The sequence below is a fragment of the Leptodactylus fuscus genome, chromosome 5, assembly GCF_031893055.1.
Source record: "Leptodactylus fuscus isolate aLepFus1 chromosome 5, aLepFus1.hap2, whole genome shotgun sequence".
Classification (NCBI taxonomy): Eukaryota; Metazoa; Chordata; class Amphibia; order Anura; family Leptodactylidae; genus Leptodactylus; species Leptodactylus fuscus.
Genome location: NC_134269.1, coordinates 93,390,871 through 93,418,809, shown reverse-complemented (window position 1 = coordinate 93,418,809; position 27,939 = coordinate 93,390,871). Strand labels below are relative to the sequence as shown.

Genomic DNA, 27,939 nt, shown 5'->3' with positions numbered 1-27,939 from the left:
CATGCGCCGTAATAGTACGGCGCGTGTCGGGTCTGTAACTATGGCGACCGCCCGGGAGCCGGGCGGCCGTCATAGCCGCCGGGTGTCTACTGCTTTAAGCAGTAGACAACCAGCTCTAATGCCTCCGATCGGTCCCCGGACCGATCGGAGGCATTAACCCCTCCGGCGCTGCTGTCAAAGGCGCCGGAGGCGCCATTTTCCCGGCGGCGCATGGGCGCCGCCATTTTGGCAAGGATCGCCGGCTCCTGGAGCATGCTCCAGGGCCGACCCCCCGTTGCCATGACAGCCGGGAGCCTTGTTAAAGGCTCCCAGCCGGTCTGCAAATTCTCTCTTTTGCAGGCTGGTGTATACAGCCTGCAAAAGAGATGATGCTTTTTTGCAATGCATTAGCATTGTAATGCATTGCATTAGTGATCAGACCCCCTGGGGTTCAACACCCCTAGGGGGTCTAATAAATGCAAAAAAAAAATTAAAAAAAAAAGTAAAAAAAAATATAAAAAGTATTAAAAGTTCAAATCACCCCCCTTTCCCTAGAACAAATATAAAAGTAGTTAAAAACTGTGAAACATATACATGTTAGGTATCCCCGCGTCCGAAATCGCCCGCTCTACAAATCTATAAAAATATTTTTCCTGTTCGGTAAATGCCGTAGCAGGAAAAATAGTCAAAAGTGCCAAACCGCCGTTTTTTCACTGTTTTAATTCTGATAAAAATTAGAATAAAAAGTGATCAAAGCAATAACATTTCCCGAAAATGGTAGAACTAAAAAGTACACCCGGCCCCGCAAAAAAAGACGCCCTATGCATCCCCGTACACCTATGTATAAAAAAGTTACGGCCGTCGGAATATGGCGACTTTTAGAAAAAAAATTTTTTAACACCGTTTTGGAATTTTTTTTAGGGGTCAAAATGTAAATAAAACCATATAAATTTGGTATCCCTGGAACCGTACCAAAACACAGAATATAGGGGACATGTCATTTTGGCTGCACAGTAAACGCCGTAAAACCAAAGCCCGTAAGAAAGTCGCAGAAATGCATTTTTTCTTCAAATCCACCCCATTCTGAATTTTTTTCCTGCTTCCCAGTACATTATATAGAATAATTAATGGTGGCATCATGAAGAAAAAAATTGTCCCGCAAAAATTAAGACCTCATATGACTCTGGGAGCGGAGAAATAAAAAAGTTATGGGGTTTAGAAGGAGGGGAGTCAAAAACGAAAAACGAAAATCAAAAAATGCCATCGGCGGGAAGGGGTTAATAATCCTTATTACGCAGAAACGTAAGTAGGTGCCCAATAAATAAGTGGTATATACTGAGATAATATAGCAATAGGTCTACTAACTCATCCTGCCGGTTGCTAGCACAAAAAACAACCTGTAGGACATATGCGTAGATCTAATTTAAGTACAAATGTGACTGGTTAAATCAAATGCTATAACTGTAACAGCTAAGGCCTTGGGACTCTACTATAAAGCATGTAAAGGAGTTAGAACCTGAGCTGGCATCTTCATTGATCACTGTTGTGTGTTTCTAACCAGAAGGAGTGCAATTGCTAACTATAATTTGAATCCTACAAGCAGAGGTGAAGTCATTTTGGAACCTGTCCTAAATTCTGCAGCAACATGGGTTTGAAAGTTCCTCAAAATTACTAGAATTTGCATATATATATATATATATATATATATATATTTATACATATCACGCACCCTATTTCAAGCGACATGAAGAAAAATTCACCCATACATTATAATGGCCCCTTTAGTGCCTCCACACCCCTGGCAGTGAGCATCGGTTCATTACTCCTGACATTGTCCCCCTAAAGAGTAGAGAATATGATCATGAGCTATCCTCACGCCCAGGGTCTCCTATAATGAGCGCCTCCATCACATGGCTCACACTTCCAAATTGCCAGAATTTCCTCTGAAATTTAGGAGCTGTCTCAACAATTCCAAGATAGTTGGAAAGTACATAAACATGGCCTCCAACCACAAACTTGTGTAGTCAGGTGATGATTGTTTATGGGTGGCGCATCTTCCCTATGTAAACATGTCCACTATCCAGGGTACATCTGGCTTTAGACACTGATTGATCTGTTATGTTGTCACTGAAGGAGCCTACTAAACAGCAGAGTGCAGATAACATGATTCCCATGTCATATATCTGCGCATGGGACAGACCATCCTGCTCAGTTTTCCGCCTTTATTCAGCCTCACATAGGGATATATTCATATTTACCACTATGTGACAGCCTGGCACTGTGCAGCACACAGCTCAGGACAAAGAGAACAGAACTAGAGTACGCGCACCTTGTTTCCGGGGAACAGATTTCAGGAGGGGATCGCGGAAGTGATGTAAATGATGTTGTCTTGGAAACTAAGCCGCTACTTTTATCCTGTCAGGCGATGGCGGAGGACACGGTGACGGCGGTAATATATGGCGCTGGCCTTAGCTGCCCGTCAGTAGTGTGGCCCAAGGAGGAATGGCTGTGCTGTCTGCATGGAAGGCTATTGTTAGCGTCTTGGCTGGCATACTGTCTGCTTGGTGGTGTGGTGGGTCGGAGAATATATAGGGGGCAAACACACCGCAGTATCGCTGCACATTGGCAGGAGTGCTGAGGGTCAGTGCGGGGGATTAGGCTGAGGTCACTGCGGCTTAGTGTAGTGCTAATACTACTGTATGCTTCAGGAGCACAGTCCGGGCAGTGCAAGAGATAAATCCTCTATTCTACTAGATTACAGCGTATATGACTGGAGCGGAGCATTCATATGAGGTGGCAGATCTCCTCGGTATCAGCCAATGATCTAATGTGTATAGGGGCATCCTAACCATTAGAGAGAGAGTATGCTGCCATAGGGGTATGAATATGGCACATGTTACATGTACAGGAACGGGAAGGATAACCATGGGCAGATGTGTGCTAAGCCTGGACACCTGCCAACCCTCCAGACATGGCTGCTTTACAGAAACTTTGCTGCCCTTAAAATAATTGCAAATTTTGAAGTGTTTCCGCTTAAAAATACTTTATATAATCTCTCTATTCTTTCTGCAAATGTATAAATTAATTGATTCCCTTTGATAAAGACCTGTATCCCTACACAGACTGACCTGACAGTGCCACGATGTGTAGGGGCACATCCTATATATCCAAGGGGAATGTTAAAAGGGTTTTCTGGGCTAAAAAAAAAAAATATATATATTTTTTAAAGGTTTGATAGTGCTATTTAATGTGTTTATAAATGCACCCATATACCTTTAGCAGTGTTTTAAGTGATTTCTGGGTGTCTGGGAGCTCCTGGTATCTTCTGCATTTGTTTACATGGTTCAGCTTTCTGCTATATAACTTCCACACTAGCTTTCTCCCTCCCATACTGTCCCTGCCTTCCCGATCGCTGTCTACACAGTGCTCAATGAGTGCTGTAAACACAACTATGGGCGATGCTATGATGCGGCTCCCATCTGATCAAGCAGTCACATGATCTGCCAGGATCAAAGTGCTGCTGGGTCTTACAGGACCCAGATAAGCTCTGTAGTTATAGGCAGGAGGCAGCATTCCTCCTGTAACTGGGGGTTATATGTATCAGACCCAACTACAGGGGAAATCGGCCCCCACCACAAAAAAAAAAAAAGTCATTAGAAGGCCCCAAAGGTCTACTATGACCTTATGGGGGACACAATGGAAAGAAATAAAACTATAGAAAAGTAAAAAAAAAAAAAAGTACAATAATTTAATAAATAAATATTCCCTTATTACAGATTCTAGCTCCACCCGCCACGACACAATACAGAATAATGTAACGGCGAGTTAAAACTATTTTATAAAGGTTCTTTTAGTTGCACTTTGTGCCAATAAATAAAAAGTGAAAAACAGAGACATTTTCTCTCCTCTTTTGTTTATATTTTCCCAGATATAAAAAAAACAAAACAAAAAAAAAAACATGCAAAAATAAAAATAACATGAAAATGAAGCCTTGTGTGTCACTGAAAATAGATGCAGAAATTAGTTTAATAAGGCAAATGATAAAACATTTTTAGCCCTCAAAAACGTGTCTGGTCCTGGACCAGCAATTGGCCCGGTACGGAAGTGGTTGAAGCTCTTTGCATAGCAGCATTTGTCTGTTTATTTACTAGCATTTTCACAGTGGGTTGAGCTCCCCTTAGAAGCAGAATATATTTATATATGCATTTCCATATTTTGATACCATTTCCCATTATGATGCACTTTATTGTGGTCATATTTCAGTGTTTACTAAAATAGAAATGTCAGGAGTGGTGACAGGTTCCCATGAAGATGACGTATCCCAAAAGAAACCCTCATGACACGGCTTCTAATAATGACAGGAAGGACAGACCTTTATGGTCCGTTCACTTGGCAGCGGAAAGTGAAGTGGAATTTGAGGTGCACAGTGGAAAGCCAGAGCAGATATTTGGCAGTCCCTCAGACTAATGGGGTGATCATTAAAGAGGACCTTTCACCACTTTTGGGCACATGCAGTGTTATATACTGCTGGAAAGCTGACAGTGCGCTGAATTCAGCGCACTGTCGGCTTTCCCGATCTGTGCCCGCTGTAAAGAGCTTACGGTGCCGGTACCGTAGTGCTCTATGGTCAGAAGGGCGTTTCTGACCATTAGCCAGAGACGTCCTTCTGCCTCGCGGCGCCTATCGCGCTGTGCTGTGGAGCGGGGAGGAACGCCCCCCTCCCGCTCCTGATAATACTCGTCTATGGACGAGCTGTGTGAGCAGAGGGAGGGGGCGTTCCTCCCCGCTCCACAGCACAGCGCGATAGGCGCCGCGAGGCAGAAGGACGTCTCTGGCTAATGGTCAGAAACGCCCTTCTGACCATAGAGCACTACGGTACTGGCACCGTAAGCTCTTTACAGCGGGCAAAGATCGGGAAAGCCGACAGTGCGCTGAATTCAGCGCACTGTCAGCTTTCCAGCAGTATATAACACTGCATGTGCCCAAAAGTGGTGAAAGGTCCTCTTTAAAGTGTGTCACCGTGCAGGTCCTTTTCCTCTCGGTGTTGTTCTTCACACAGCTTTAGCCAGGGCATTAAGGGACACAAGGGTAAATGCTTTCTCCATCCTTTCCTCGTAATTATAGAATACATAGATAATGTGATATTATTTTGTGTGTCCCTATAACAGAGTTATCTGTTTGCTGTCTAGCACTGGTGTCCTTCATCCATGTTTTCTGAAGAAGTATTGTCATTATGTTTCTCCGGTGCAAAAATTTCCTCTGACTTGATTTCTTATTTCAAAGGCCCCAGCAGAGTCTACAATCTTAAGAAAACCACGAGCTAAAAAAGGTGGGCACTTTCTCTAATTTATTTTTGTCACATCATTTCTGTTGTTCTGTTATCAGGTCATAAGGCGACATCTATAGCACCTTTTCCTTCCTGTAACTTTTCCACAAAATTGGACATAAATGACAGGTTAGAATGCAGTGGATCCACATCTTCGGCCTACTCTTTTAGAAGCGCCATAGTTCAGAGTTTTAGTACAGTTGCAGACCTGCTCAATGCCTGGATACACCTCTAGAGCCAGTCACTGGCATCATAGGTTGTGTGGGTAGTCAGGCTGGTCACTGCTGTGGCACCATAGACTACTCAAATACCCATGTGCCCACTGGAGCCAGTAGTCTGATACCAGTGATTGGCTGCCCACTGTCACATGGGTAGTTGGGCACGTCATCGATGAAGCACAGTAAACAAATACCATCAGGAAGTAGCTGTATTTGTTGGAGCTGTAACTGAAAGTAAGAATTATGTGTATAAATAGAATACACGTGACAGAATTGTCTATTAATTTGCTTTGAATTAATAGAAGATGAGTAACTGGAATAAAAACCAAACAAACTGTTTTTACTACTACCATCACGGGATCAGAGAAACAGATATTAAATGACAAATTCAAATAGAGCCCCCTCTGTCAGGTGTCCATCTGCATTCACCACATGTAAAAAACAAAACGGAAGCCTTCTTTCATTATATTATATTATTTACTTTTCTGACACAAGAATGAGTCCTGCATGGAGGACTTTTTCTTCTGTTACAAAAGTAAACAATGGAAGACATCAATGGTCAGCAAAAGAGGGAAGACGCAACAGACATTAACCACTGTATTGTGAACGCACCCTAAGGGTGCATGCACACTACGTAACGCCGGGCGTGTATGAGAGCCGTACACGCCGGCATTACAGCAGACTGCCGAACACTTCCCATTCACTTCAATGGGAGCGCTCGTAACAGCGGCGTTTACGAGCGCTCCCATTGAAGTGAATGGGAAGTGTTCGGCAGCCCTGCTGTAACGCCGGCGTGTACGGCTCTCATACACGCCCGGCGTTACGTAGTGTGCATGCACCCTAATGTTGTAAAAATATTCAGCTAAAATGGAGATTTAATTTAAAATTGTAAATTGTTGTCATAAATGATTTTTAGCTCCAGACCTACCTATCTTGGAAAGAAGGAACTGGCTTATTCACCTGCACTATGTCCGTAAAGATTATGAAGCTTGCAAAGTAAGTTGTGATGGATTCTACTATAAACAGTCTAATCTGATCTTTGTTTTGTAATGTCTCCTGCTTGGGTTTCAAGAAAAATACCTAACCGTTTATTCTCAGCAGGAGGTGTTCAGTTAAACTGCAGTGGGAGCAGTAAAGTAAACAGCTATCAATTCCTTTATGGCTTTAAAAAAATAATTCCGCGCACTGTTGGCTTTACCGGGATGAGCCCCAATGCTGGAGACATCGGTACCTTAGTTTTGGCACTGATATCTACCCACTATCAGAAGGGCGTTCCTCATAGATCTGTGTCATCGCTGGGCTGTAAGGAAGACCGCCATCCCTGACAATACTCATCCTTAGACTTTTATTGGAGGGGCAAGTTCCTCACAGTTCAGCACCATCAGTGAGCGGTAAGGAACGCCCCCTCTGACAGTACAAGGCTATGTTGGGGCATTGTCGGGGGAAGAATGGGGGAAGCGTTCCTCACAGCCCAGCAATGATGCTGAGCTATGAGGAACGTCCTTCTGACAGTGGAGAGATATCAGTGCCGAAACTAACAGCACCGATATCTCCAGCGTCGGGGAACATACCGGGAAAGCCGATACTGCATTGAATGCAGCGCAGTGTTGGCTTTCTAGCAGTATATAAAAGTTTTCTTTCATGAGGACTTGAAAGATCCTCTTTAAAATAAGACCAAGCCTGTACCCCCTGTAGAGCCATAGTTCTCAATGGTTGAAATGAAGCTGCATATACTTTCAGCTCTCACTTCAGGCAATGTGCAGGGGAACACGCTGCTGACAGTCTGCAGGGAGAGGAGAATGATTTCTTATTCTCCTGCCCCTGTAACTTCAGATGACCCCAGGGAATGGTCAATGCTGACTCCAGCAGCTAGATGGTTTTATAGAAAAAAAAAAAGTAAAATGGACATTTATTTTCTTTGTTAATGAGGAAAATAAAATAAGAAAACACAAACTTAATATAACCACATCCGCAAACAACTCCTAAAATAAAATTTGCATGGTTAGCAGGTTATTTATTTTAAATGATAAACTGTATACACCTTAACATTCAGATGCCAAGATTGTTTTCTGATCTGAACTCTCAAAAACAAAAATTAATAAAAACTAATAATAAAAAGTCTTATATGTCCACAATATAGGGTTAAAATGCACATAAGGAACCAGAATTATGTGCCAGTAGCATTTATTTGAGCCATAAAATTGAAATCTGTAATAAAAAATGTACTTATTCAGGAGGGTTTTTACAATTTTTAGGGACTACCGTATTTTTTGGACTATAAGACGCACTTTTTTTTCCCCCCAAATGAAATAAATAAAGGTTCTAAATCACCTCCTTTCCCTAGAATACAAACAAAAGTAGAAAATCATATGTCAAACACATACACATTAGTCATTCCTGTGTCCGAAAATGCCCGTTCTACTAAGTTTTCCTGTACGGTGAATGTCAAAATCAGAAGTACCAAACTGCCAGGTTTTTTTTTCACTGTTTTGCCTCTGATTTAAGTAAAAGGTGATCTAAGCAATAGACATTCCCCAAAATGGTATAACTAAAAAGTACATCTGGCCCGCAAAAAAACGCTCTTTGCGTCCCCGTACAGCTGCAGGGTCACCTGTCAATGTGGCCTTGCAGCTGTTGCAAAACTACAGCTCTCGTATATTAAATATTTTACCATTTCTTGCTTCAAAATTTTTTTCCCTATTTTCCTCCTCTAAAACCTAGGTGCATCTTATAGTCCGAAAAATGCGGTAGTTAAAGGGATTTTCCTATTATAGAAATGTATTTGTGTTTGATAGAAAAGGAGATAAGTTGCAGGTCAGTGGAAGTCTAGCTCCTGGGACCCTCAAAGATCACTAGAACAGAGAGGGTTTTTTTGCTCTACCATTTCAATGTACTTTGGCGATATCCACCAGTCCCATTAAAATGAGTCCACTATTGCATTCAAAATGGGGAGCAAAACACTGCTGTTCTTTTGATCAGTGGAAATACCAGTAGTTGGACTCCCAAGGATTTGCAACTTATCCTCTAGCCCCTTTAGAACCCCTTTAAGTCTGTTTGTAAAATACATTATGACTTTTGCATCAGATTTTTGTATCCTGGTGTGATTTGGTTAAAGAACGAAAGCTGGCAGACCCACTTTATTTTAAAAGTGGGGGGATCCATTAAAAAGATTTTGACAAATCATAACAGGTCTGTTATATCTGCCATGAATCGTGTTAAAGGGGTTGTCCCATCACAAGGATCCTATCTATACTGCTTGTTAATGTGAATGTAAGACGTTTCCTAAATACACTGCTTCAGCAAAACTGCTTTGTTTGTCCACTGTCTTACTTTATTGAATTCTTTGTGGCCACAGCCCTGACTTAGCTGCTCATGAGTCAAGTGATGTATCTGCTGCTCTCAGGGCGGAGGGAGGAGGGGCTAAGTGCAGTGGAGCGAGCCTGTGTTTCTAGCTATTCCTGTGTCTACACCATGTGACCTAGCTTCCTGCTATCAGATAGGGGAGAGGAGCTGCTTTCATTTCTTCTGTTCTCCCAGTTATCAGGCTAGCTAATTCAATTGTGTTCATTATGGCAGAGACAGGCAGTCTCTGTATGTAGCACAGAATGGAGTTGCTGCTGCCTGTACTTCATAGTCCAATATGGGTGGGCGGAGCTACACATGAATTTGGGGGCGGAGCAAAACGGCAGGTTGCATGTGAAGCCCCGCCCACCAAATGATGCAAGAAACCAGGAAGAAAGAAGATTTTACAGCAGTAAAGACTGATGAGTATGTGAGGTGGGAATACCCCTTTAAGTGTAAATGCGAAATCTATATGTATGTATTTTCTTCTGCATGATCTTATAGTGATTCTCATTCTGACTATAACAGACATTGTATTATGTTTTCAGGCTGTGATTAAGGAACAGCTTCAGGCCACAGAGGGGGTGTGTGAGTATGCAGTCTTTGTGCAAGGTAAGAAGGAACATGTGAATTTCATAAGCATCTTGCCTATTCCTCCTTTATTTCTTTATCACTAGATTTCTCATGCAATTCAATGGAAATTTTATCTAATGTATCTGCTTAGACTGTTAACCCTCTTTACACTTTCAGCATACTAACAGACCCCTAGTAGCAATCATATTAATATTAATTTAATTCTAAGATTTTTTTTTTTAATTTATTTATTTATTTTTTTTAGCATTGTTATTAAGACTGGAGGGGAAAATCCAGGAATCTCTTGAACTTTTCCAAACATGTGCAATCTTGAATCCAACCAGTCCTGACAACCTGAAGCAAGTCGCTAGATCCCTGTAAGATTCTTAAATTATACTTTTAGATGATGAATTTTGCAACTCTAACTCTAATGCATTGTGTGACTGTGCGGGGATTCTGGCCCCCATTCTGCTTGAAAAATGCAGAGAGAAAAGTTCTGCAACTGGGCAGAAACACGGCCAGCCCCATTATAGTCTTTTTAAGCGGATTGGGTTTATGTTCTTTGGACCCCCAAATGGACCAGAAGAACAGAAACCCAGACGCAGATGTGAACCTAGCCTAAGTGCTGCTCACAGTGAAGGACAGAATTCAGTTTTCCGTCTATGTAATTCCCTGTAACCTGTACTCTAGGTTAATAGATTTTGCTTATTTTAATACAACATAATAAAGGATCAGGACAAGAGATCTACGTTACTGCTTTTTGTCTTGCATGAATCCAATGATACCAACCTCTCAGCTGTGTGGGTACTATTACATATCCCAATATGTATCAATAATGAGCAGCAATAAGATGCAAATATAAATAATCATAAACTGGAAGAGTTTTAAAGATTTTGTCTACCCATTTTAGTGTTGACAGGCTTTTGTTCGGTTGCCAGTGGGTGCAGGAATTTTGTGTGGACTGTTTTTACTCAAAGATGGTCAAGACTGAAATCCAACAGGAATCTAATAAAATAATAAGTGATTCATAAATGAAAAGAGATAATACTTAGCTGTGGTTACAAATAATGCAGTAGTTCACAGGATGGGGAGCTCCTTTATTTATCATGCACTGGGGTACTTGGCCTGAATCTGATACTGGCTGTATGCACATTCTGCAAGCTCTGGTACCCTAATTCCATTCCTCAGTTATGGGGGAGCTACTGACAAGACCCACTCCCCCTCCTCCTCCTACTGTCAATTCTCCTCCTCTTGCCTGCCTTTGTCCCCTTGGGCAACGTTTGCGTGCTCCATACCTGCTGTGTCACCACTGTCGGATCCCACGGTATCCAGCGTGTGTTGCAAGTTGCCATCTTCTGACTCTGGCGGTGCTCTGGAGCAAAACCTGGTCTGTGATCCCGCCGCAGCAAAGGCAGTTGTCAGGTCTCCCTTATAGAATCTTCTTTAAAAGTACTCCATAGGACCTATTTGGTCCTCCATCGACGCCATTCTTTTTTTTTTTTTTTTTTTTTTTCCCCACAGTCATACCCCTCTGTTTTAAGATGTTAAAAAGCCTTAGGGCTCGTTCACACGGGGGCGGATTTTGACACAGAGGGTGCTGCCGCTAGGCGGAAGCCGCGGCTCAGCGTGCTGCGGCTTCCGCCTGAAGAAAGGGCAGCTCGCTTCTTTGTTCATCTAGCGTTAAAAAACGCTAGCGAAAAAAAAAGAGCTAGCCCTCTACATAGACTAGCATTGTATGGAGGCGGATAATGATGTGTGAACTAGCCCTTAGAGACTACTCTCCAAGTGACACAACAGTTTTTTGGACAGTCTTTTCTGTTTCTGGCCCCCATACTTCTTCTCAGCCTTAAGCCCAGCAGCTTAACATATGCTAAATTTAAATTATTTCAATAAATTTTGTTGGCCCAGATCCATATTGCTTTCAAGAAAATCTTTTCTCTCGGTGATGGACGTTTAACAACGGGTTGATACTATTATGCAGCATGAGAAGATTAATGCCACTATCTCCAATACTCACCCAATTTTTGATAAGATCTCGGTACCTTGGGTCCACAGGTCTAGCATCCCATGTCTTCTATTTTGTCTTTAGCTCTAATCGTATGGCTGAATTGAGTAACTCCTTTACCACCTACCTGCAGACGACTCCTTGGTTTTCCCTTTCCACCATCTGTATGCACTTTATAGCGCTATTTATTTACTCCCTCTCTTTCCTTACATAGGTTGTTTATTGAGGTTTTAATATCCCCTTATCATCCCCCTTATGTTATATCTACGCTGATTTTGAATATATAACAGTATCTTTGGTTTACACCTGCATTCCTTTATAAACCTGTACCTACAGTATATTATGTCTACCATAATGCTTACATTGTTTTCTGATACTGCAATATTTCAATAAATATCTTTAAAACTAAATATCATGCACTGATATATACCCATCGTTTGACTTCCAGAGGTGCAGGGCTTCTTTTTACGATCCCTACCAAGACTAACTAAGACAATAAGTATATAGTTTTTTCAGTATCTTAAGTGAGGGTGAGGGGCTGAGTAGTCAAATTATAACATAACCATTTATAGTACAGGAATTTGAAGGAATTTAAAATTTTCCCATTGTGTTAAATCCACTCCTGACTTTGGCTCAAAAGAATGCTGCAAAATCTGCAACAAAAGAAGCTGCTTTTCCTGCAACGCAGGGCTTCAGCCTTAAGAAGTATTAGGTCTGTGTGGGTTGTAGACATTTGGAATGTAAATCAGAATACAAACAGATTTCTAAAAATGGTGATAAAGTCAAAGTCAAGGGTACCGTATTTTTCAGACCATAAGACGCACTTTTTTTCCTCCCAATATGGGAGGAAAATGTGTGTGCGTCTTATAGTCCGAATGCAGCGTGTGCAGCGTCTGTGTCCTGTCTATGAGAATCAAAAGGAGAGCAGCACGGTGCCTGCCTGCTCTGCCCTTCCTTCCCTGTCTGTGTCGCGTCATTGCAGGAGCGAGATATGAGAGGCGGGGAAGTAGGGGCGGGCCAGACAGGTGAAGGAAGCGTGGTTTCAAGCTTGCCGAGAAAACCACGCCTCCTTCTCCCGTCTGGCCCGCCCCTCCTTCACTGCCTCTCAGATCTGGCTCCTGCAATGAAGCCACACAGACAGGGAAGGAGGGGCGGGCCAAACGGGAGGAGGAGGCGTGGTTTTCTCGGCAAGCTTGAAACCACGCCTCCTTCACCCATCTGGCCCGCCCCTACTTCCCTGCCTGTGTGGCTTCATTGCAGGAGCAAGATCTGAGAGGCAGTGAAGGAGGGACGAGCCAGACAGGTGAAAGAGGCGTGTTTTCAATTTTGCTTAGAAAACCACACCTCCTTCACCCGTCTGGCCCGCCTCTTTTTCTCTTCTTGCATAGCTTCACTGCAGGGTGTCTCTTTCCATCCATGGATGATATATATATATATATATGTTCAAATCACCCCCATATCCCTAGAATACATATAAAACAAAAACATTACTGTTGAAACACATACACATTTGGTATCCCTGTGTCCGAAAGCCCCCGGTTCTATTTACATTGTGAAATATTAAATTAAATATTATTAAATATTTCACCAATTTTTTTTACTTAAAATTTTTTTTTCCCTATTTTCCTCCTCTAAAACCTTAGTGCGTCTTATAGTCCGAAAAATACGGTAATTATTTTTTAGTTACAGAAAACCCCATTTGTTGTTGATTTTAATGTTCTATTTTTTATGTTTTTTTTAGGTTTTTGTTGGGGAAGCACAGAGCAGCCGTTGAAGTTTACAATGAGGCAGCTAGACTCAACAATAAAGACTGGGTACAATGTGTAATTCTACCTGCATGCTATATTAAGTCCACATTAAAGCGATTTTCCAGTGTGTGCTGTTTGCCAGAAATGGCCTGTTATTATTATGCTTTATCCTTTAACGTCTCTAAAGTTCTAGATGTACAATGTGCTGCCACATGCGGTGTGCTCTGTTCAATAGGGCAACACATACACTGCCCACTTACTTGGCCTGTCCAGCATTATTTCTGGATGATAGACTTCAAAGTGGTCAGTAATGCAGCATATTAGTGAGGCAAATCAAGGTTTTTTTTTTCAGTCAAAAGATTCAGGGAACTGAAGAAAAAATACTAGGACACATACATTATGTATATGTGTGCACTGTGAGCGTGGATTATTCATGAGCTGCAATCTTCCCTTTCCCTTCGGCCTCTTACTGACAGCATAGATACAGTGAAAGTATGCCTCCAGTTATAAACAACTTTTCATAAATGAATATTACAGATTAATTTATGACACTTTGTAATATATCTTATTAATGAAATATATTTTCTTATTTACTTTTTAGGTAGTTGCTTTCTCCATATTAGTCTATGAAGAGAGGAGGGTGATTAGAAAAAAACACCCTATGCTGTTCCTTTTTTTTTTTTTTTTTTTTTTTTTTTTACACTATTATGTTGTAGATTAGAAACTGATAATAAACAGTCAGATTAAAGATTAGGAGCAGGATAACAGTTTAGTAAAAGGACTAGGAAACTCCTCTCCTTAACAAGATATATTACAAAGTTTCTTATATTTATATGCACTATTCATTTATGAAAAGTTGTTTATAACTGAATGTAAGCTTTAACCCTTTCCCTGCCAACCACGTATTAATAAGTCTGGACGGGGTGGCATTTCAGTAGCAGAAGACATATGTAGTACATCCTTGCTACTAATGCCAATTTCTCAGGATCTGTTAGGGCTATGAAGATGAGAATCTCATCTTGATTAGCACGATAGCCCTTACAGATCAGGCGTAAAAGCGGCCAAACATCAAGGAGTTAAGCGCATCGAATATTCGCTTAAAATGCGCTTAACCCCTTGGTGTTCGGTCGCTTACACGCATTCCTATGGGAGCGAGGTATTCAATCGAATACTACTCGCTCATCTCTAATCAGGAGTGATTGGCTGGTGAAAACGCTGTTCGTCATGGAGATTCCGATGCAGATCCCAATTTCCCACAAGGTTTTTAACAACAAATTGCTCCAAATCTGTAAGGGATATGATGATCAAGATGAGATTCTCATCTTTAAAAAGAATTTAAAGGATGAGAATCTTTCAAATTTAAAATGAAAAGATAATCTTCATAGCCCTAATGGATTCTGAGATATAGGGCTATAAAGTGTCCTCCAGCAGCATTTAAGGCAGCATGAAGGAGGAGGTGTGGCAGAGAGAATCGTCTGTAGACTGCAGATACAATGATAAATCATCACTGTCTGCGCATAAGCTATATGTGACCCAAGGGCGAGGTGTAACATGGACTATACTTTTGCTCTCTGAATGTCACATACTGGGATAATGTAATATCCATCTGAACCTAATCAGAGCGGTATTCTTATGTAATTCCCCTCTTAATATAACCAGGAAGTTTATTTGCGTTGTGGCTCAGACATTTACCATCATCCAGATGGCAGCACCAAAAGAGTTATGCCAAACACTTACACAAAGTCATCAATAAAATTTACATTTGACTCTGTCCCTATCCTGCCCATACCTTATCTTTATAGAGTAAAATACGACGACCGCCTCTCTAGCGATATATGTTACACGCTAAAAGAACAGCAATAACGATTATCACTAGAGATGAACATATGTAGTCGTGACAGGTGGAAAAGTTCTATCAGTTTGGTAACACACTTTCAACCAATGAATATCACCATATAATATCCCAGTTTTTGACAGCTTTCAGATGGGTATAGTAGCAGGTGTTTTTTTTTTGGTTTTTTTTTTGCTACAACAGTACAAATGAAACCCCTGGACTTCCAGTAGGTGATCAGATCTAGAATTTTGACTCTAACACCAGTAATGATGAACCACAGGAACTTCAGAGGTCGCGCCTATAATATGTGAGCAATGAAGCGACCGTGTTTCGCCAATTTGAAACTGGCCTTGTTATCATTTTAGTATATATATGAAATATTAAGTTGTGTTTTTTACATACGTTATGCTGTGCAGTCTCAAAAAAAGTTAGATTTTGGTGCCAGCTGTGTACAGTATAGCTTTGTAACATATTAGTGAATGACAGCAAAATATTGCTTGTCTTCTGTATCAGTGGTTTTGAGAGTATGAGCCGTTGTAGTTGATGTTTGTGGTATATATAAACTGTGCACACTTTGTTCTATTTCTTTTAAATGTGTTTTGTGTGTGGTAATGTACATGTACAATAGACTGAGTTTTAAGTGCAAATATGTTTAAGTGCATTAAAAAAATATATATTTGTGTTTGTCACAAAGTTACATGAAGATGGACATGGCTATTGATAACCCATTGAGACTCCTGTTATGTTCAGATTGTCTACAAGAAATATATAGGGTTTAGGGGTGCACTTGCTTTTCATTGTGTGTAATCCCTCCATTTTCTAGGATGATACTTTTTTAACATTTCCAGCTTTAAAGTAGATTTTAGTTTTTTCTCTTCCAATTCTGGTGATTTTATGAAGACATGTGCATGCAGGAGTTGGCCTTAGTGATATGAATGAACTTTGCACGTGGTAAATTCTATACTATGAAAATTGCCCTGGCAGCCAGAAATGCAGAATATCCAAAACCCCTGGCAGTGATAGGGTTAAACTTGCTTTCATTTGCAGTCTAAATACTGAAACACATATGGGAACAAGCCAGAATATTTAGGTTTTTTTATATAACAATTTATTCATGTTGCAGTCAAGTTGACAAAAACCTTAATGCAGCATGGGTGGTATGTAATGCATTCATGATTGTAGGGTTGCTTTGCTGTTGCTTTCTACCGTTTTTTTTTATTATTTCCGGACATTTGAAGAAGCATTATCCGACTCGTGTCTCAGCCATACTATATTACTCTTGTGCCCTCGAATAAGGATAATGTGGGGATGCCTCAGATGTGATGCATTGCTTTGGGTACAAAGGAATATGATTCTTCTGTAGTAAACTTCCTTAATATTCAACATGACATTATCATATATCTTATGAATTGACTTTTTTTTTATTCTTTAGGAAATTTGTCATAATTTGGGAGTTTGTTATCTGTATCTGAAAGACCTCAGCAAGGTAGGACATTTGAAATAGATGTTTGCTATCAGTCTGCGAAGTGTAGACTGTCCGGCATCAGACTGCCAGCTAGCCCCCTCAACCCACCCCATGACTAGTGAAGGTAAATTTGCATGTGCCCATCTATGTTTCTAATACATTATAACTTGGTCTTTCAGCATGAAAGCTTAGTGAGGAATACCATAGGGAAGGCTAATACATGATGCTACATAAGCTGGGGTCTGTTTAGGATGGTTCCCTTTAAAGCATATGTGCACCTTTTGTTATAGAAGTAGTAATTGTTATGTGTGTGCCTGGAGCAGTGTTGATGGTCTGATTGAAAGAATGGTGCATAGTGATCCATTCTGTACTGTAAGTGTAAAATATTATCCTGCACTTGTTACTTTATGACATAAAACAGGCAATAGGGTGAGTACCAGCTAAAAATGTATAGAGCTGTGGAGTACGATGAAAACAAAAAAGATATAGAGCTGTGAAGTATGATGAAAGCAAAAATATTTAATGTACACCATGTTACAAAAAATTTAAATGCACAAAAAATAAACTGAAAAATAAAGCAAAGATACAATTACACAGAAAGTGAGTGTGTGTGTGTATTAAAAGTATTCTCTCTGAAGGAGAGTGGGACAAGAAGAGAGCATGCAGAAGTGTGTTTGAAGCTCTTTCCCATTTCAGACACAGACAGATATCCAGCTACATTGACCTCACAGCACTGCACAGGTTATCATGGTGCACCGCAAGATGGTAGGCTGGTATGGATGTCTATACTTTTCAGCAATGTATCACATGGATGGAATAATTGCTGCAGATTGAGCTAAAGACCACATAGGCAACACCATGAAGAGGCACAAGGGAATGTCACACCAGTCCTGCTCCTGAGCTTATGGTGTGGGGTGGCATAATGTACAATAGCTGGACCCCTCTGGTCGTTATCTGGTCATTATCTCAGGTACACCAACAGCCTGGCATTTGATTGATTTGGTTGTGGAATCAGTGGTACATCCATTTCTCCAAAGTGTCTCAGGAGATGTCTCTCAACAGGACAACGCTGGACTGCATGTTTTTGTGCTAATGTGAGCAGTCTGCCAGAAGGATGTAACTGTGTTCTTTGTTGTGACTGTGCTGCTATCTCTATGGATATTATTGCTTCTGAGACAAAAGCAGAGCTTATCGCTAAAGTGGATAGACCTCCATTCCATCTACCATTGCCATCTTGCTGTGCATCATGATAGCCTTTGGAGCCCCTATAGTTAAACGTCTGGCATAGTCCAGTGGTTTAGCGCATTCTTCTGAGCCTTATCCGTGGGGGAAAGCCAGAGCTTCGGCTTTCTGCTTTGGTTCCTCTTCCATTTCCGTCATGTGAATATACCCTAAAAGTCAGACTTTCAATTACTGTATGATTCATTGTTCCATATAGGCCCTCTACAAGGCAAACACTAACTGCTATCCATAGCTAATGATGATTACACAGTTCCAAGCATATAGGTATAATGAAGGAGCTCACAGCTCAGCTTCCCTAACTACATACTTAGTCTCTTAGATTATTGTAAAATTGTGCATTAAAATATTTCTGTTTTCTTGAAAGAGCAAAGAACAGCTGAATCTTGCTCTTCAGCTGCACAGACAAGAGCTCAGCGCCATGACACTAGGAAAGATTCAGCTTATGGAAGGAGACACAGAAAACGCTATCCAGACATATTTGCAGGCACTACAGTAAGTATTTGCCTAAATTCAATCTGTTTGACATATATATTCACTTATAATAATATAATAAAATAAGTTATTGAACTGTGCTGTTTACACAAATGTGCAGCAGTACCTCGGCATGAAGCCTCTGAACCCTCTGTATATAACTGGGCAAATTTACTGTTGAAAATGTGCTCAGTCACATTCGTGGGAGAGGTCTGAGACTGCTGCTTAATCGGGTACATATATGGGGCAGTATGACTATTGAGTGGCTCACGGTTGCTAGTAGCTGTAAGCTCACCGAACAAAAAATTAGTTGCCCCTAAAGAAATCATGAAAATCATCCGCCTGGATTCGGTTAGGAAGTGAGTCCACAAGGTTTTGCAGGTATGTCGCATTCAGTTTAAGCCACTCGCTGAGGAGTTGATCGTGCAAATCCACCAAATTGCGGGATGCTGATGTCTGCGTTTTACCCGCTGTTCCAACTTGTCCCTCATTCAGGATGCACTCGAAATGCACTTGATGACATGCATCATTGGAATAAAGGCAAAAACGTGATTCGTCAGACCACATTACAGTCCGCCAGTCAGCTACTGTCAACGTTCGGTGATTTCTAGCCCATTGAAGACGTGCAGCTTTATGTGCCTGTGTGAGCAATGGCCTCTTGCGAGGTGAACGACTCCAAATGTTCATTGTATGCAGTTCCCGTTGCAATGTTCACTCACTAACAGGTTGGGGAGGACCTTCATTTTATGACTGCAGCAATTCCTGTTGGGTTTGGAAGCAATTTTGATACACAAGCCACGGAACTCGTCTCCAGTCCCTTTCAGTTAGGATCCTTTTCTGACCACAATTCCAATGTCGCGTTTCGTGACCACGTGTATTACACCACTGCCTTTAGACACATTAAACTTACCGTATGGGCACGGCCAAACACGATTGCCCCTTTTTGCCACTCTGTCACATCCTTACATTTTCTCATGTTTACGTACAATTAATGCATAATACAAACTGACTCAACTGCTGCCCCATCTGTACAGGCTTAATGATTCATCTATGCTTGCTCATTAGGGTGACTAATTTTTTGTCCAGTGAGCTTATATTCTCCAGCGGCTGGAACTAGTCTACCAGATAAAGGGTGCTTGACATAAAGGGGGTCATAGCCCTATCAGAACCGTGCCAAAAAACTTTGTTAATAATCTCTAATGTTTGATCTAAATAAAACTGAAAAATATCAATGGTAGCTATGATTAATTTAATTAAATATTATTATTATTATTATTATTATTATTATTATTATTTTTATTTTTTTTTAGGTTGTCTCCAGAAAGTACAGAGTTGTTAACCACACTAGGGCTCGTGTATTTACAGGTGATGAAAAACGTACAATCCAATTTAGATCCTGATTCGTTTCCTATCACACTTCTGCCTTTCAACTTCTTTACACGTTTTGTTTTTTTCTGTATTTGTAAATGTATGCAAAACATACTATGTATTTCAAGCATTTTAATGGATTTTTTTTTTGTTTGTTTTTTAAATTGTAGATTGTGAGCCCCACATAGGGATCACAAGGTACATTTTTTTCCCTCCCTATCAGTATGTCTTTGTAGAATGGGAGGAAATCCACACAAGCACAGGGAGAACATACAGACTCCTTGCAGATGCTGTTCCTAGTGGGATTCGAACCCAGGACTCTAGCTTCAAGGCTGCAGTGCTAACTACTGAGCCACCATGTTGCCCCCTAGTTGGTGTTTTTATTTTGTGACATTACGTACAATACTTTTTTTTTTTTTTTTTTTCCAGAAGATCCTATGGAGAGACGTGCATACAGTATGCATTTGGTTAGTTATTCTCAGCAGTTTCCATTAATCTCCTTGTAGCAGCTTCTCATTAAAGGGTCATTGCCGTTGAATTTAGAATCCTTTTTCTTTATTTAGATCCAGACATAAACCATATAAACAAATGACTCACGCCAAACAGATGTGATAAGCAAGGTGACGCATGATTAGGCTGAAGCTGCTCCTGCCCACTGTGACTACTAAGGGCTAGTTCACACAGGGCTCTGCGTGAACACATTCCGCTTCGGATTAGGTCCAAATGAATGGGCCTAGTCTGGAGGGTGGTGTCATGAGGCGGACGCTGTAGCTCAATCAGCTGCAGAATCCGCCTGAAGAAAGGGCAGCTCGCTTCTTTTTACCGTGAGTGGGAACAAACCGCTCATGGAAAAAGGCAATGACCGGCTCCCGTTGATTTCAATGGGAGGTGGCAGGATTTTGATGCGGATTCATTTTGCCCTGTGTGAACTAGCCCTAAGGATAAAGGGGTTGTCCAGGCTAAATTTGTATTTATTAATTAGGCCGGGGGTGGTAAAAAAGAAAAGAAAACCATACTCTCCTGTTCCAGGTGCTCCGGCGCCTCCCCACGCAGTATGATCCTGCAGCTCCATTGTTGTGTTCCGGTGGAAGTACCACCACACGTGACAGCTAAGGCCAATCAGTGGCCTGAAGAATGGGACTGGGATGTCACTACCTGTGACATCCCTGGTTCCCTTCCTGAGGCTGCTGATTGACTTCAGCAGTCACTTGATTGGCCTCAGGGGAATGGAAACGGGCCTCACAGCCAGTGCGATCCTCAACAGCAAGAAGGCAGCCAACCAGACTGGACCTTTTTGTGAGGACCCCAGAGCATCGGGGTCTGGTGATAATGTTTTTTTTTTTTTTTTTTAATTTCACCTCCCGTGGCCTATTTAGAAAATATTGTTTAGCCTGGACAACCTCTTTAATTTACATACGACTATTTATGCTTTTAAAGATTTATAATGTCACTTTGCTGCTATACATAAATTACAGAGGACAACAAGTTAAAGGTCATCCTGCTCATGATGAGGCCAGTTTACTTAAAGGGAACTGACTTGTTCCCTTTAAAGTTACATCTGACTGCTGCATTTTCTAATAAAAAAGAATATTAGAGTCAAAACACTTTGTGACTTTGCCTATTCTAAGGTGTCTTCTGCCTTTGTGAATTAAGTCTTTTCCATTTTTCTGTCTTTTACCTTTTACAATGTTCGAAAAAATGTGTACTGCCAACAATATCTGGGCATGCTTCTGATGAGATGGCAGATTGTGTCCTGAGGTGTCTCCTTCCAGACCTGAATCAGGACATCAAGGAGCTTCTGAGAAGGGTAGTCTGTGGCTCTACTCAGTGGCACTGTGGATGCACTGATTGGTGATAATGCCCAGAAGTTCTCACTTGTATTCAGTTTTGGGGAGGGTGAGAGCCCATTAGTGACATTGCTGCTTTAGCCATTCTTGAACTGCCTACATACTTGGGCCACATGAGGCTAGGAATTTTTCTGAACCAGGAAGAACCCAGAGCCCACTACACCAGCACAAGGTCTGACACTGCCTCAAAGCAGTCAGGTACTGTTAGCTTAGTTGTGGTTTGTACAATTCACCAAGGATTCAACTTTGCAGACCATCCGCCAAACCAGTCATGTTGTATGATGTTCTGCAAACAGTATAATGCTCAATGTGACATCTCCAGACTCTTTTACATTTTTTTGTGCACTCCTTGTGAATCTGTTGTTCAACTATGAAGAGAATGGAGCACCAATGGTGGACCTGCCTTTTGGTATTCTCTAGTGAATGTCAATTGAGTGGTATGGTGCTGGACTATGAGCACAGGTTCCAATATGGATGCTTGTTATAGAACTATGGTAATGACAAGTCTAGGATCCTTTTAATAGGCTCCCAGCAGTCATGGCAACTGATCATTGCTCTCCGATGACATACAGTTGGTTTTGAGGTGAATATTGCTGAATTTAGAGGAGGAACAGGGAATTGATCTGGTAAGAGGAAAAAGAAGCATTTTTCTCTGATTAAGATATATTACAAGGTTTATCATAGTTGCCTGTACTACTGAATTATGCAAAGTTTGTTAAAACGTTAAAAGGTTTCAACATAGGCCATGAATATTAGATCTGCAGTGTTTTGACACCTGAGACTTCCGCAGATCACCCGTATTAAGGCAGCACAGGAGAGCCATGCTGCTCACTCATATTGTGGGCGGCATGACACCCAGTACCGCAAATGGTCAGATGGAGTATTGTAGTTTTTCTCCGTTTCAACTGAATAGAAGCAGAGCTGCAGTACTTTGATGCCCAATAGGGATCTTTTTATTTTTGGCTTTGTGCGCTACATAATCCTGTGACCCGATGGCAGCTGGGAACAGCTGTAGCCACCTGGAACCCCCATTTATCTGATATGTTGACATACGGATAGGTCAAAAACCTCCCAAAGTCTGGAAAATCCCTGATATTTAGTCATGGTTTATAAATACTGATGAAAAGAGGGATCTCCCCTGCATTATTTTGTCACAGCTGCCAGAGTGGTCATTCTCTGGCCAAGTACCATAGCTCCTTCTATGATGGAGTGGTGCCAGGCATTCCTTCGCATAAGGAAAATGGAGATCTTGGTTGCCGAGGATTCTATCGATCCCTCCATGTTTGATGCCATGTTTAGCGATCGTGGGTGGGTAGTGATTGTGGGTTCCAGGAGTCCACAGAGTTCACCAACCTCTTCTAGGCTCCCCTGGCCTTTTGGGATCCTTCTCCCTTGGTGCTCCTCACAGTTGTCCTGTCCTTTCTCTTCCCTCCTCCCCACTGTTACGTGTCCTCCCATCCCACGTGTTATCTGTCTCTCTTTCTGTCACCCCGCTTTTCTTTTTCTGATTCTACTCCCTAGATGTTTTTGCTGTCTCTCAATGGCGACACTCCATTTGCTCTCAATTATGTGTGGGCAACATGCGCAATTCCTTTCAGGCACTGCCCTGTGTTACCGGTGCCCATTTAATGTTTATTGTCACAGTATCCTGCCTGTTCTCCACGTGTTTTTTAAATTGCGTATACAGCATTGTTTAATTTTTTGTTATACATCAAAATTTCATTAGAAATTGATTAAACATAAATGCTGATGAAATTCAGTATGCACTGAATAATATACGCCCATTTGAAGTGACTTCTTTTTTTGGTCACTTTGTATCTCACGTTTTTCTCATCTTGTTTTAATTTCTTTTCCATGGGCTATTCAGTGTTTCAATTTATTATCTGCATTGCATTTTGTTTTTCAAGCCCAAGGTATCTTTAAACATGAAGTTGCTGGTACCTACAGTATAAATGTCTGTCTGACTTGTTTACTAGCTTACTCTCTTTCAGGCACACATGTAAATATATTGCTTAGACACTGACTTTTTACATTTTCCACAGAATGGTCTGTATCAAAAAGCCTTTGAGTACCTTGGGAATGCGCTAACATATGATCCCAGCAATTATAAGGTAAAGGAATGTGCACATTGTATATAATGCAGTATATTTAACCTATAGTGGATCTATGTAAGTGACACATGACTTGTTGTTATACTGCATTACAATGAATTAGTGTCGTATTAGGATATGCTGTAAAGCTTACATAGAAATTTTAAATCCATTGTGACTGTTCTCCTTTTGTTTTAAAGGGAATACTAGCAGCGGGTTGTATGATGCAGTCTCATGGGGATTATGATGTAGCCCTCAGTAAGTATCGAGTTGCGGCATCGAGTGTTCCAGAGAGCTCCCCGCTATGGAACAACATAGGAATGTGTTTTTATGGGAAGAAGAAATATGTAGCGGTAAGAATGGATGTTTGTGGTTTATTCTCATTTATGATATGCCATATATTGAAGTCTGGAAATGCTTAAATATAAGAATTCTTATGTGGCACATGTCAGATACAGATGGAAGACCTAGATGATAATCTACTCTATGACTATTGCTTTTGATGAATTCAATACCGAATAATGTCCATATTACTACATTACCTCTTTTGTTATTTATGATGTTTCCCCATGCACACGTGATCAACATATGGTATGTGGGATATTATTGTGTACCAACTCTTCAGTTTATGCGCTCAATATGGCCACAATCTTTATGTCTGACACTGAGTACTTCTTGTATTGTTATATGATAAAGAAAATGCCACAAACTACATTAACCTAATTCCACATTTGTACTTTGTAGCTGTGTATTGTCTGACAACTGATCGCAGCATTACATACACACAGCAAGGGGGGATTGAGTTTTTCCGTTTTTATGATTTATTTACTACACACTATAGACAAATTATGTATTTTTTCATTCTTTAAGGGGCTTTCCTAGGAACTTAACTTCATTAAATTTGTGGCAATTAAAAAGTTAAACTATGTTGCAAATAAAGGGCTAGTTCACACGTAGGCAAAGGGGCGGATTTTGACAGCAGATTTCGCTTCAAAATCCGCCCCTTTACAATGGTGGATTATGTAGACCACCGGGCTTTTTTTTTCCGCTAGCGGCGGGCTGCCGCTAGCGGAGAGAAGAAAGGACATGCTTCCGCCCCCGGCAGCTCCCTCCTATGTCGGCTCATTCATTTGAGCCGACAGCGGAGGGGAAAGCCGCGACCGCGATGGTCGCGGCAGGCGGGTTTTGACAAGAGAGAGACGCGGCTCACCGCGTGTCAAAACCCGCGCGGGCAGTTCACGTGTGAACTGACCCATAAAATTTTCACCATCTTGGTGGTGACAGTTTTTTTGTCTTGATAGGTTGCAAGTAGATATGACCATGAATTCAGGAATGTTCTATGGTTTAGAACTTGTCAGATACCTAGCCATGATTTTTTATTGTGGTCAGGTTACCTTCTTGTGTCCCCACTTGCTTCTGTGTTTCTGCATGAGAAGATAACCAGGCCACAATAACCAAATCGTCTGACGACTACCAGACCATAGGGAAAAAAACAAAACAAAAACCAACTTTGGAGAAATGTGCGTGAACATGCAGCACTGCAGATGAATGCAAGGACGCTGGGGCAGTACACCTGGGTTTCATTGTGTATGCAACACATGTTGAGCAATGTAAAGTCATAGTGTACTACATTGGTTTCAATGGAAAAATATGCATGTCCCAAATACGCCTGACAGGCCCCCTTTAAACATTAGTATGCCAAGTCTACATTTTCGAGTTCACTTCTTACTCCTGCCATACCACAGCTCTCTGTTATCTGCATTGTGGGTCTCTCCCTTGGTGATGACTTAAGTTGTACGGCCACCTTCTGTACACATGCACACTTTGCTTTTATCCACTTTAAAAGTGCAAATTCTGAGCTATTTGGCCATAACTGCTTGGTGTAAAAAATGTGCTTTGCGTGCTTGTTACGTGGATGCATCATAATGCTATAATTTGTATCTATGCTAAAAACCTTTCATACTACTGTATATGTAAATGTAATGGGAAAGGTTGTAAAAACTAGTCTTGTAATATAATTTACATGTTATCTGTTTTTACAAATGCTTGTTGGTGACATCTCTGTTACAGGCTATTAGTTGTCTGAAGCGTGCGCTTTACCTTTCCCCATTTGACTGGAGAGTGCTGTATAATCTTGGACTTGTTCATCTCAGCATGCAGCAATATGCCTCAGCCTTTCACTTTCTGAGTGCAGCTATCTCCCTACACCATGGAAATGCGACACTTTATATGCTTTTGGCAGGTGAGATATAGGGGGCATTCACACGGAGTAAAGTGGCGCTGATTCTGCCAAGATAACTTGCGGCAGAATCGGCGCTGATAAAAAGACTCCTATTGAGTTCAATGTGTTCCGCGCGGAAGACCAAACCCATTGAACTCAATGGGAGTCTTTTTATCAGCGCTGATTCTGCCGCGGGTTATTGGGTCAGAATCAGCGCCACTTTACGCTGTGTGAATGCCCCCTTACAGAGCTTTGTATCACAGCAGTTTACATTCACTAGACTTTACTGGTGTACTGTTGTGACTAATACTTACTGATACAAGCCTTACCCCATGTGTTTTTTTACTCTTAAGTGTCACTAACATACCTCGAAGATACAGAAAATGCCAAGAGCTCATACCAACAGGCAGCCAGCCTCGACCAGTGAGTGAATATAACATTACTTTTACACTATATGCTATTATTTTACATTATTATTCTTTACTTTATCTGAAAATCATTATTACTTCTAGATTTTATTAATGTGTTCTCTCTCTTGCTCTCAGGACTGACCCCCTTGTGAATTTGAACTTCGCCATTCTGCTCTACAACCAGGGTGATAAGAAGGGAGCTCTGGCCCAGTACCAGGAACTAGAGCGCAAAGTCAGTGTTCTCAGGGAAACTTCAGCTGAATTTGACCCTGAGGTGCGATTGAAAAGCAAACCATATCAAATCCCAAAAATACAGCTTAATGTAAAATAAATCACATCTACTATTCTGCGGACAAAATAAAATAGAATAAATTCTCTGTGCGATGTGTATTTTAGACAATGTGCCTCATTAGACAAGGAGCATTACTTAATGGACAGGAGACATGGTTTACAATGCAACAAACTGCGTTAACATTTTTATTCAAACAATTGGTGTAAAGTAAGCCATGGTTAGAAAATCTCTACCATGTCTAGAAAGATGCACCAGAATTATGATACACTATATAATCCATTATACTAAATATGGTGCAGTCTGGTCTGTTTAGCGTGTACAAATATTAGAATTAGTAAATCCACAATATTGCGGGGGTTTTTTTGTTTGTTTTTCAGATGGTTGACATGGCTCAAAAGTTGGGGGCTGCTCTGCAAGTTGGAGAGAGCCTGGTGTGGACCAAGCAGACAAAAGACCATAAAGCTAAGCAACGTGCATCAGTTAAAGGTGCTGGCGCAGAACAGACGCCATTGGGCTCCAATCAAGCTCTAGGAAGAGCAATGTCTTCTGCAGCTGGATACAGCAAGGCTCCTAGTCTGCCTACAGGTGTGACAATGCACTCTTAACCCTGTTGTCTCTTTTTTTTTTTTTTGAGCTGCTTTTTTTTCATATCCATAACTTGGTTTTTAGGGTCTACTGGTCCTGTGTCAAAACCTCCATCTCTACCACTGGAACCAGAAGACTCTTCAAATTCTGGTTCCACTACAGAATACAGAAGGTGACCCAGCTAACTCTCATCAAATTAATAGAAAACGGTGATGGATATTAAAGAAGCAGCTAATTTCAGTGGGATGATTCATTTGTATATCAGATACAAGGTTAAATCTGAATATAGTACATAAGGTTAATGTAAGCTTTGTTTTAATGACACCCCCACCGATCACATGTTCTCTGCAGCTGATGCATAAAGAATGGAGCTGGAAGCAGACAGCTCTGTTTTGTGACACTAAGTCACATGAGATTGGTGAATGGGAGCTGATCTGCCATACTCTGGTCTGGCCACTACACAGAGAATGGAGGTTTTCTGCTCTGTGTATCAGCTGCAGAAAACTTGGAGGATGTTGGGTGTTGGACCATCACCGATCTGATATTGGTGATCTCCTTTTAAGATAAATCAATATTTGTAGTCAGGAAAACCCCTCTAGGCTAAGGCGCCACATGGTGAGCCACAGTCAAAAAGCACTGTGGAAAAAAAGCGGTGGAAGCACATCACGTTTTTATTCTGCAGCGCTCTTCACAGAGAGTCTGCAGAGTTCTCCTTTTCTGGACTAACAAAAAATGTACCAGACAAAATTGTTACACATTTTCGAAATTCTGGGTAAATAACTTTGTTTCAAGCATGTGATGCTTGTGCAAACTCACCAGTGGCAAGTAATAGCTATGGGCAATTCACACATGGAGCCAGATAAAAACAAAGAAGTTGATTCAATATTTACATTGTGTGTTTGTGCTCTCCATGCTTAGTGTGC

General features: G+C 41.2%; 1 protein-coding gene across 1 annotated transcript; it reads left to right on the top strand.

The window, feature by feature from the left end:
• Positions 1-2,363: 2,363 nt before the first annotated feature.
• Positions 2,364-27,939, top strand: BBS4 (Bardet-Biedl syndrome 4). Its single transcript, XM_075273702.1, has 16 exons — positions 2,364-2,428; positions 5,263-5,308; positions 6,440-6,519; positions 9,414-9,477; positions 9,704-9,815; positions 13,185-13,257; positions 16,458-16,511; positions 18,097-18,224; positions 19,514-19,568; positions 23,461-23,529; positions 23,709-23,861; positions 25,579-25,750; positions 26,083-26,152; positions 26,275-26,413; positions 26,809-27,016; positions 27,101-27,939. Exons 1-16 carry the CDS (start codon positions 2,405-2,407, stop codon positions 27,190-27,192), a joined length of 1,539 nt encoding a protein of 512 aa, XP_075129803.1. The 5' UTR covers positions 2,364-2,404; the 3' UTR covers positions 27,193-27,939.

Bases quoted from the DNA above. Each gene is read 5' to 3' on its own strand.
- BBS4 (XM_075273702.1), top strand. From the start codon at position 2,405: ATGGCGGAGGACACGGTGACGGCG. The intron at 18,225-19,513 runs GTAAGTATTTGC...ATTTTTTTTTAG, and splicing joins ACATATTTGCAGGCACTACA to GTTGTCTCCAGAAAGTACAG. The intron at 27,017-27,100 runs GTGTGACAATGC...CTTGGTTTTTAG, and splicing joins GGCTCCTAGTCTGCCTACAG to GGTCTACTGGTCCTGTGTCA.